Source organism: Aspergillus neoniger (genome assembly GCF_003184625.1).
Source record: "Aspergillus neoniger CBS 115656 unplaced genomic scaffold BO87scaffold_26, whole genome shotgun sequence".
Taxonomy (NCBI): domain Eukaryota; kingdom Fungi; phylum Ascomycota; class Eurotiomycetes; order Eurotiales; family Aspergillaceae; genus Aspergillus; species Aspergillus neoniger.
In genome coordinates this window covers 504,246-515,097 of record NW_020291154.1, presented here as the reverse complement: position 1 = coordinate 515,097, position 10,852 = coordinate 504,246, and the positions used below count along the sequence as shown (strand labels likewise).

General features: G+C 30.8%; 2 protein-coding genes across 2 annotated transcripts; one reads left to right on the top strand and one right to left on the bottom strand.

Annotated features, from left to right (window-relative positions):
- Positions 1 to 8,102: 8,102 nt before the first annotated feature.
- BO87DRAFT_117889 (uncharacterized protein) lies at positions 8,103 to 8,575 on the bottom strand. The gene has a single exon (XM_025617927.1). It carries the CDS (start codon positions 8,457 to 8,459, stop codon positions 8,298 to 8,300), a length of 162 nt encoding a protein of 53 aa, XP_025477520.1. The 5' UTR covers positions 8,460 to 8,575; the 3' UTR covers positions 8,103 to 8,297.
- Positions 8,576 to 8,982: 407 nt separating this feature from the next.
- On the top strand, positions 8,983 to 10,848 carry BO87DRAFT_339704 (uncharacterized protein). The gene is made up of 6 exons (XM_025620636.1): positions 8,983 to 9,513; positions 9,584 to 9,711; positions 9,766 to 9,865; positions 9,919 to 10,060; positions 10,118 to 10,326; positions 10,391 to 10,848. Exons 1-6 carry the CDS (start codon positions 9,334 to 9,336, stop codon positions 10,820 to 10,822), a joined length of 1,191 nt encoding a protein of 396 aa, XP_025477519.1. The 5' UTR covers positions 8,983 to 9,333; the 3' UTR covers positions 10,823 to 10,848.
- Positions 10,849 to 10,852: the final 4 nt, after the last annotated feature.

Genomic DNA, 10,852 nt, shown 5'->3' with positions numbered 1-10,852 from the left:
TTAAGCCGAGCTCCTGCGAGGGGAAGGTCCGGGCTTATCTGAATAATAACAGTAGAAGTTCTTAATAATCTAATAAATATTTTCTAGATATTCAGTAGGCTCCGCGGTAGGATTAATATATTTTATCTATTTAATAAGATAAAGCAGCCGGGGTTAATCTCACCTACAGCAATTTCAGAAAGAATCTAATATATTCTTAATCTTTTATTTTTTAAGATCATCGACTTCAACATGGAGAAGGGAAGACTGGTACTAGTTTAATAATAGATTATTATTAACAGGAATAAACAGGTTTATATAAAATACTGGATGGATTTTCATGCTGGATAGAAGTATTAAATAATAAATATATAAGTTAATAATCTTTTTAATTAGATACAGGCCTAGAATATTCTAGTTAAGTTTCTTATTAAATTATAGAATTTTAATAAATTAAATATCCAGCCAAATCTTCTAGTCCTCCTGGAATCTTAGACTAAGATAATATTTTTTATCTATCTACTCTGTGTGCCTGGCTTAGACTATAATTATCTTAGCTTATATAAACTTAATAATTACTTGTATTCTAGTAGTAAATTACTTTATATCTTTAGTAGCAGGTCAGTTTAATATAGATACAGATTTAAATTTTATGCAGAGGTGGAAGCTGTAGTTAATAAAAAATAAAATAATCTTAATTATATCAGAGTAAATGATATTTAAAATAAATTCAGTTAGAAATAATCAACTGGACTAGTTATTCTATAAATAATTTATATAAATATAAAGATATTATTTAAGTATAGTATTTATTTACTCTGTCTGCCTGTCAGTTTCCGGGTAATAAATTATTAATAACTTATTCTTAATATCCAAGTACTAGATTAAATATCTTTAAAAGTTAATAATAAACTGGAGACTCTTATCAGAGATAATAGAATAAAATAATTTATATAATTTTTATATATACTGGATATATATAAGGGCCACAGTAATAATATTAGCTGTAGTACTGTAAGAGATCAGATACTTTATCTTAATTAGATAATTAATAATTACTAGTATTATGTTATAGTCTTCATTCTCTGGTAAATAGATAATAAAATTTATAAATATATCTTGTCAGGTATACTCTGGAATTAATAAGAATTTTAGGATATTTTACTTAGTTTTTTATAAGAAAGTTATTCTTTAGCAGGTATAACAGTTTCTTATTTACTATTTTATATAATAGTACTAGTTTAACTAGTAATATTCTCAGGCTAAGAGTTTATAAGTACAGGATTTTCTGGGATATTCTAAGGAGAGCTTATTATAAATTAAATAAATCAGATTAACTTTCAGGTCAGTATAATCAGGAATCTATAAATAATTCTTATAATATAGCAGGCTTTCTCTCTTTTTATAGAAAATTAAGAAAATACCTGGGTATCAGTCCTTGCCTGTTACTAGTATTTTTAAAATATTTAATATTTATTTATCTTTCTTATATATATCTTACAGAGTAATTTGGATTTCAGGAGACAGTTATAAGTCTTATTTATTTTTAAAAATAATCTAGATTAGTTATTAAATTACTAGGGCTAAGATAAGTCTGTAAAAGTCTTCTACAGGATTTTCTTAAGTAACTGGTAGATCAGGTTCTTGTAATTATTTAGATTTATTATTAATAGAATAAATAGAGTCTGGAGAGATTTTATAAAAATCTTTTATAAGATTTCTATGTACGGGTAGCGGGTCAGAGTCTTTCTTTATAAAATAAATAAAGTCTAGATTCTTTTATTTAAATATAGTCTAGCTCTAGTATAATAATTATTTATTTTCTTCTTTAAAAAGATTTTCTAATCTTCTAGTTAAACTGTCAGATTTAATTCCATGATATCCGGGATAATAGATAATATAGAAATTAAAATAGAATAGAAATTCTGATTATCAGGCCTGGCGGCAGTTCAGAAACTTAATAAATATAAAATATTCTAGATTACAGTAATTTATAATAATTTAGATTAGAAATAAGATTTCTTTAAATTTTAGATACTATTCTTTAAAGTAATAGATAATTACAAGGAGTTCTTTATTATAGATCTTATAATTATATTTTATTAAAATATATTTTTTAAAAAAGAAGATAACAGGGTGCAGCAGACTGTTATTATTATATTAAAATAAAATTTTAGTAAAGATATAATCAGAGATATTAATTTTAAATATTATCTTACAGGTTTAATTAAAGGACTGGAGTACAGGAATATCTGTAAAAGTTTTTTATAAATAACTAAAGATATTCTGATAAATTATATCTTATTAAAAGAAAATATTTTTTTTAGTAAGATATATAAGCAGGGTAGTTAACTTAGAGAAATCTTAGATAAAATAGTAGTAAAAATTACTAAAGTCTAGAAAGACTTGTATATTAATAACATAGATTAAGATAAATTAATTAATAACAGTCCTGATTTTTTCAGGATTTATATAGAATCTATTACAGTTTATAATAAGGTCCAGAAACTTAATTTCAGAAATAATAAATTTATATTTAAATAACTTAGTAAATAGGCCGGCTGTACAGAGCTTCTGGAGAATTTTTTTAATATAATCTAGATACTTATTTTTAGTTCAGCTGTAGATAAGAATATTATTTAAATAAATTATATAAAATATATCTAGATAATCTTATAAAATATTATTAATATAATACTAGAAGATGGTAGGGGCTCCTGATAATCTGAATAGTATAATTAATAATTTATAAAAACTAAGTTTTATATAGAATACTGTCAGGTATTTCTAGTTCTTAGTAATCTGGATATTATTAAAGATATTAATAATATTAATCTTGGTAAAGTACTATATTTTCTTTAAATTATTTAGGATCTTCTTAATCAGCGGCAGCGGGTAGTGATTCTTAATTAAAATAATATTTAGAATATAATAATCTATACAGAATCTCAGGTCTCTGTCTGGTTTCTTAATAAATAAGACTAGAAAGATTATTGGAAAAGAACTAGAATAGATGAATTTCTTCTATAAATTCTTAATTAATTATTCACGGAGGGTTATTAGTTCTTTTCAGAATATTTTATATAAGAATCTGAACAGTGGGGTCTTTTTTTTCTTTAAAATAATAATATAATTATAAATACAGTAGGGCGGGAGCTTCTTTATCTCCTGGAATAAAAATATATTAATAAATTCCTGGAATTTCTTAGATAATTTAAGCTTTTTCTAGTCAGAGGTAGTGTGAAGTACTGTATTAAACTAAATTATAATAACTGTATAAACAGGATAATTTCAGTGGGTATATATAATATATATATTCAGGAAAATAAGCTAGATATCTTTATTTCTCAGGAATTTAGATAAGTATATATTTACTAGTCAGATACAGACTAGGATATTATAGAGAATATAGATCTTAATTAGCCAGGTTAAGATATTATAATACTTCTAGTAATAAAGACTAGTAAATTAAAAAATATAATTAGTAAAATTTATACAGGGATCATGAAGCTTCAGCCAGGATAAACTAATTATAATTAGAAAATAAGCTAGCTAGATAATTAAGAAAGAAATATTTCTTTTAATATAGTTATATATTTTCAGGATGGCTCAGATATAATAAATAATTATTTTAATCTTATTTTCACAGCTGTTAAATCCTATAATAAATTTAGAATATCTTAGAAAATATAATAATAGTTACTGGGTCTCAGTCCAGCTTTTATTTATAATACAAGATATAGCGCAGCTGGTATTAAATATAATATAAATAGAGATCTATTTCTTTTCAGGATTTAATATAATAAAAATTATTATTAAGTCAGTTCTTTAAAGTTCCTCTTTAATTAAGAGTTCTCTAGTAGCAGTTTCAGATAAAATATAGATTTATACTGGAAGTATAGTCTAGCAGTAGCTTAAACCAGATAAATTTCTTTTAATTACTTACTTAGGTCTGGAGAGTATAAATATTCTAAATATAATATTTTAATAAATTAGAATACCAGAAGAATTAAGAAGCAGACTAGAACCAGAGCTATAAATAAGAAATAATAATAAAATAATAAATATATTTTTAGTAATGAGATTAGACATGCAAAATAGCTAGTATATTAAATACAGATATCAGGCTTAGAATAATCTTAGATTAGATACTAGCTGGAGCTATAATAAAAGTACTTTCTTCTTTTTTTTTAAATAAACTTAGACTAGAGTGACGGGCGGTAGAAGACAGAGAGATCTATAAAATTATAATTTAGAATAAAGAATCTCTTGCTAGTAAGATCTGTGAAAAACTTTTACAGAATTCTTCTAGAAAAAATAAGATTAGCTGATCCAGTAGGCAGCTTCCAGAATTTATTATAGAAATTTAGAATATACTATAATCTTCTACTATCCAGGGACTGAAGAAAATAGATTAAAATATAAAAATCTTTTTTAAACAGGATATTATTCAGAAATATAATTTTTAGTTTATAGTTAATATCTTCTTCCAGTATTAGAAGTAATATATCTGGGTATATTCTGGTTTTTCAGGCCAGATACTGGAATTCAGTAAAATAGATACTGAATTTCTAGTTATCCTGCTTCAGGCAGTATAATTCCAGTTAAATATTACAAGTATAATCAGAATCTTTAAAAATAAATTATAGAAATTCTAAGATTTCTGTATAGTCCGCCAGGGTGTAGATTCTGTTCTTAATATAAGATTAAATCTAGTTATATAATATTCTTTTTAAACAATTTATAATATAAGATATATAGACTTGCAGGATTAGATAGCAGTTATAATTAATAAATATTTTTTCTTAGATCTAGAAGATAAATCAGGTAAGATTAGTATAGTTATTTTTAAATTTATCAAGATTAGAAATATACTTAAAGAGAGAAACAGAGATAGAAAAGTCAAGATTAATTAATAAAGCTGTTTTTATCAGAGTAGCTGTTATATTCTTAATAATAAATTTAAATATTTAATCAGAGGTACTGACTGCGGGTATAATAGCTTAAATAATCCTAGTATATTTCTTTAATATTTAATTTTTTTTTCTTAATAGTAATCTCCTTAGTAGTAAGCGCTTTGATAAGCTGGCAGTTAATATCTATAATTTACTGAGCTTAGTAGACTGTCACAGTATCTCTTACAGTAAGATTTTATTAGAATTAAAAGCAGTTATTATCTACTTCCACCACGAAGACTGAGATTTAATTATAATAATTATATTATTCTTCAGGGTTCTCTGTAATATATCATGTAAATTCTTTAAATTTATTAAAACTAATCAGGGATTACAGGATAGCAGGTATCTAATCAGCTATTTATCTTAAAAAAGAAGCTATGTAATATCAAAATACAGGCTGATAGAGATAATAGAAAGATAGCTTAAACAGGAAATAAGAACAGGCGGGAGACTGACTAGCTAATTATAATTAAATTATATACAGGAAGATAGACAAGATATAGCTCAAAGCTATGAACAGGATCTGGAAGACTGGAGAATTTTATGCCTCTTCAGGTCACGTGCCCGGGCAGCCAGTCCGGGCAGTACTCCACAGCTGGCACCGTAATAAATAGATTCAAACTAATACTGTATTCATTGTTTTAACTATTTATTTTCTATTTTATATATATAGAGACCTTATTATCATGGACCCTATTCTGCCTGTTCTATCCTGCTGTATAAACCCACAATCCTACTATCTAGTAGAGTAATATATAATCAAAAACCTGATAATTTATATTTAGCTGCCTGATTCTTATTATCTTCCCTGATTATATATCTTCTCCTTGTATAATGAGGTGGAGAGAGAGACTGGAATAGCTGATACTTTAATAAGATATCTAAAATCTTTATCTCAATATCCAGAGCATCAAGATTATCCTGATCTTCTTGTATAGTCAATTTCTCTTGTATAACTAATTTCTTTTTTTTAATAATTTCTATTTTAATCTTTTTCTTCTTCTTCTTGATCTTAGTCTCCTCTGCCTTATCTATAGTAGAGAAAGATAATATATAATACTAGATAATTATATAGACCTGGTATAATTTATAAATATTTATAAACTACTTCTTCAAGAAGTCCAGGGTCTTTACATTGCCTCTAGCTTTTAGAAATAAAAAGACTGGTTACTTCTATATAATTTCTGTTAATAAATAGAAGTAATCTTTAATCTAATATATATATATACTGCTAGATATTAAGAAAAGCAGCTCATCTCTAAAAAAGTTATCAAGACTATAAAATACATAGTTATTAATATAAGTCTGTACCTATTTTATAGAATAACAAGATTAGCATTGTATAAGTATTAAGAATAAAAAATTAAATCTAATAAAATATATATAATAATTAAAATATTATCTTCAGATTCTTCTTCCTGTACATTATACAGATAGAAATAAATAATAATCTTTATATCAGCTGGTTCTTTGGAAGTCTTCTTATATAAGAAGATATTCTAGTAGATATTCTCTTCTCTAAATATTATTATATAAAAACTAATACTAGATAAGATAGTCTGTATATACAAGCCGGATTGTATAGATTATAGCTCAGATAATATAGTAAGATTAATATAAATAATCTACTAAAATAAAGAATTAACTATCTGGCAGATCAGATATTGCTAAATATAAGTAAGATAAGATTAGCTAATAGAAAAGTAGTAGTTAGTCCAGAGAAGAACTATTTTATATAAAAGATGTTTTGTACAAGCAATGCCTTATATAAAAAATATTAATTTTCTATTTTATATAAAAAAAAGCAGGATCTTAAGACTTTAAATAAATAGTAAAATAGGAAGAATAGTAAATAAAAAATATATAGCTATTATAAATAGCTACTCTAATCCCTATTACTTAATCTAATTAAATACTTTGATTAATATCTTGGATAATATCAGATTAGGTCTAGTATCTAATCTTATATATATTATTATCCGCTTCTATAAGCTAAGGTAGATTATATAAAAAGAGACTTCTACTTTATCTAGATATATTAATAATAGCTTTTCAGGATCAAAGTCCAGCCTTAGTAGGATTCTCTGATATTATTTTAAAATCTCTGTAGATAGATACTCAGTTATATCCCAGCCTTATATAATATTTCTTAGCTACTGGAGAGACTCTTCATATATAAAAAGACTATAATTAGTTATATATTTTAAATAATAATAATTCATATACAGCTGACCAGAGATAATATATAATCTTTCTTATTACTTTTAGATACTGTATTAATTCCAGGTATATATATATAACAAGACCTGCATCCGAAGAATAGACATGTAGACTGTATATAAAGTAATCTAATCTAATATTATATTTTTAAAGAAGTCTCCTACTTCAATTAAGACCTTAAAGTAGTTCTATATTAATTAATACAAAGATATTCAAGGATTGGTCCGTCTGTACATATATAATATTAGAAAAGTAATGATTTACTTAGCTGTATCTATTAAGTCTTAATTCTCTAATTTACAATACTAGATCTAAAGATATAATACTATATTACCTTAATCTCTGGCTCATATACTTTTTGGAGATGGCAGTAAGCTTTAATAAATAAAGATATTTCTAATCTATAGTCTGAATAGATCTTATAACAGATAATCTTTTATTTATATACAGTATTAAAATATTACTGTACAACACTGACTGATATATAAGTATTAATACTAATATAGATCTAGATAATATAGTAAGAATATATATTAATAACCGCGTAGATTTAGATATTATATAAATCTAGCTTTATATAACTATCCACGGACCAGATATAATCTGGTCCAGGAATAATATATAAGCCATGACTTTACTACATATTATTCTACTGTTATTATATAGCCTCAGATGTAATTATACAGTAGATATTATATAGCTAATATCTGAAAAAAGACCTTAATTAGTAAAATATTAATATATAATTACTCTCTGTACAGATCTTAAAATAATAAGATATTTACCATATATATAAGCAAATAAAAGCTCTTATCTATAATCTTTAATAATTCCTTTATTATATGTCTTAAGCAGGTGCTTTGTAGCTATATCATTCTGGAGCTGATACTTACTAAAATTATCTATTTATCAGACAAGGCCTTGCTCTGTACAGATTTATTAAAGTATTTATAAAAAGACAGTATATTCTTCAGCCCGTAGAGTATATAGAATCTCTGTATCAGAGAGGTATCTCTTAAAGAATAACTCCTTGATCCGGCTGTGTAGAGAAGAATCAGTAGTAACTATATAATCACACTTGCTAATATCCCAACCACTCAACCTGGTCTTAATTATATGCTCGCGGACTTGTACATAGTGTCATGCCTTAATAATAGAGATAATATAAACTGTAGAATAGTCCTCATGGAATAGACTAATAATCTCAGCCTTGTACGGCTCAAGATTAATGGCTGGACGTACCATGATCAACACCATGATGAATAAATAAAATACTGTACATAGAGTAATAATAAGCATCATATAGCGGTGAGGTCAGCGGTGAGCGTACTTCAACACCAAAAATCATTTTTGCCCGATGGCCGCTATTAACCGCCGTAGATGACTGGCCACGCGACCGCCCTTCTGCTGCACGTCGGAGGACCCGGGGAATCCTTGTCAGATGGACTGACCCTGACCCGGCAATTGGGGCACCTCGTTTATTTCTAGCATTCCTTCGCCATGCGAGATTACGGAGCACACTAATCTGACTCTGCCGTTACTTTGCAAAGTGAGACAAGCGTCATATGATACCCATGTTGTAGCTCCACTCGATCGCTGTCTGCGGTTTTCCGATCAGAAGTTATGCAGCACCAAAGAGCGCCGCGTGCGGTCCCTGTGCAGTCTCTCGGGCCATCAGCGCTCGCTTGGGGAACCGGTCGGCCCATCCCGTCCAATCTGTTCGGTGTTCAATTGAGTACGTGAGGGTAATATGTGGGTCGAGGCAGCATCGGGGATCGCGGGAAAGCTGAAAGCTCGGAGGCACTAACTGTCTCTAGGGCTTACAGGTGGGCCCAAATAGACTCTGGGGTGGAGCAGGGTCAATATATTCACGCTCCAACTTAATAAAAGAATCGGCCGGTCGCCGTTCAAAAAACCATACCCCCTGGAGTCTCTTGATGTCAATTGGGCCGCAAGAATGTTCGGAGTAGGAAGGAAGCCTGGCAAACCTTACTTTCGCTGCCAAGGCTCTCCTTTGTGGGAGTAAAAAATTTCAATGGCTGCAGAACTCATTTTTCTGCCTGGGCTACAGGAGGTCTCGCTGCAATTTCGGTCGGAGTGGTAAGAGGCGTGAACTGTTCCGGAAATTGTAACTACACCTGCCTGCATTGCAGGGCGGAGTCCGCCTGTTCAAGATATGTGGACAGTTATCAATTCGAGGGATGAGGCATCAGAAGCAGCCCACAACAGCAATGTCCAGCTATGGACCCTCTACGGGATTGGCTGTGTGGTGACGCTACTTAGGACATACTCACAATGCAAAGACCTGGGCTGGAGAAGATTGCGCCATGACGATTATCTGATATGGGTTGCTATTGTAGGCACCAAAGCCGACTATTTTTTCTTATTTGTATCTGGATCAATGCTAATACACTCGCTCTCTGTAGGTATTTTACACTGCGCAAGTGGCATTGGCGTATAGTGTCGGAAATGCAGCCCACGGGCTCGCAAACAACAGCATGACAGAGGCCCAGAGAGCTGCACTGACTCCAGACAGTACGGAATATCGGGAAAGGTCAGTTGTTTCGTACCGATTAAGTGAATGGACGTTGACAGAGGTGGTCAACAGGATAATTGGCTCCAAGATACAGATAGCCGGTTGGGCCACATATACAGCGTTGATAAGCTCGCTCAAGTTGTCAATGCTAGTGTTCTATACCCGACTTATGGTAAGGCTATCGATGATCATGCATGATTCGAAGGATAGCTGACCCGGCTACAGGATGGTCTCGGCCGTCGCTATCGCGTGCCAATATGGATAGGATTTGCTCTCGTTATTGGGAGCTTCATCGCCTGCATGATAACGATTCTTGCGGCATGCCGGCCCTTCAACAAGAACTGGCAGATCTATCCTGACCCCGGCAGTAAGTTCGTGCCCCAAGATCTTAGATCCGGATGTTTGCTCATGGCTACTCTACTAGATTCCTGCCAACCTGCCATTTCCAAGCCGGTGATCGCCGCAACCTTTGCAGCAAATCTCGCCACAGATCCATATCTCGTTTTGATACCAATTCCCATGCTTTGGAAATCCAGCCTAAAGCTCATGAAAAAGATTGCGGTGACAATAGTACTTGGCGCGGGGATCTTTATTCTGGTGTGTGCGACAATCAAGAGTGTTTTTCTGTTGGTGGTAAGGCAGTGGCCGTATCCCTTCGCTTGACATATTGCAGAGCCGTGGCTCATTTCTCTCACAGGAACCCAATAACGGAGCATCGATAGCAGACGAATGGGGCACACGAGAGACATTTGTCGCCGTGATCACAACGAATCTCCCTATGGTTTTCCACCTGTTCCGAACCTGGCTAGCCCGGGGTTTTGGCAGCGCCTTTCAATCATCTCAGCGAACCTACCAGCTCCCGTCAGGAGGATTCCAGAACACCGGTGGCGGGACGACTCGGAAACGAGGCCGAGGAGGCACCAGCAGCCGGGATCCGATCACTGTCGGTCTGACATTCACCGAGAGTGAAGAACGGATGATGCAGGACATTAAGCTGCAGACGCTGGAACCACACGAAGGACCCACAGCTGGTGCTATTATGGTCTCGAATCAGATTGAAGTCACCCATCAGACGCGAAATAGTCATGCCAGAGAACCACCTGCACCAGGGGAAGATATACATTGGTAGCATTCGGACCGTCAACCGAGAATTCCACAC

What these genes read in the sequence shown, in the direction of transcription:
- BO87DRAFT_339704 (XM_025620636.1), top strand. Translation starts at nt 9,334, where the DNA reads ATGTGGACAGTTATCAATTCGAGGGATGAGGCATCAGAAGCAGCCCAC. An exon ending in ATCTGATATGGGTTGCTATT is followed by an intron (nt 9,514 to 9,583) that starts GTAGGCACCAAA and finishes CGCTCTCTGTAG; the next exon opens with GTATTTTACACTGCGCAAGT. An exon ending in AGTACGGAATATCGGGAAAG is followed by an intron (nt 9,712 to 9,765) that starts GTCAGTTGTTTC and finishes GGTGGTCAACAG; the next exon opens with GATAATTGGCTCCAAGATAC.
- BO87DRAFT_117889 (XM_025617927.1), bottom strand. Translation starts at nt 8,459, where the DNA reads ATGATGCTTATTATTACTCTATGTACAGTATTTTATTTATTCATCATG.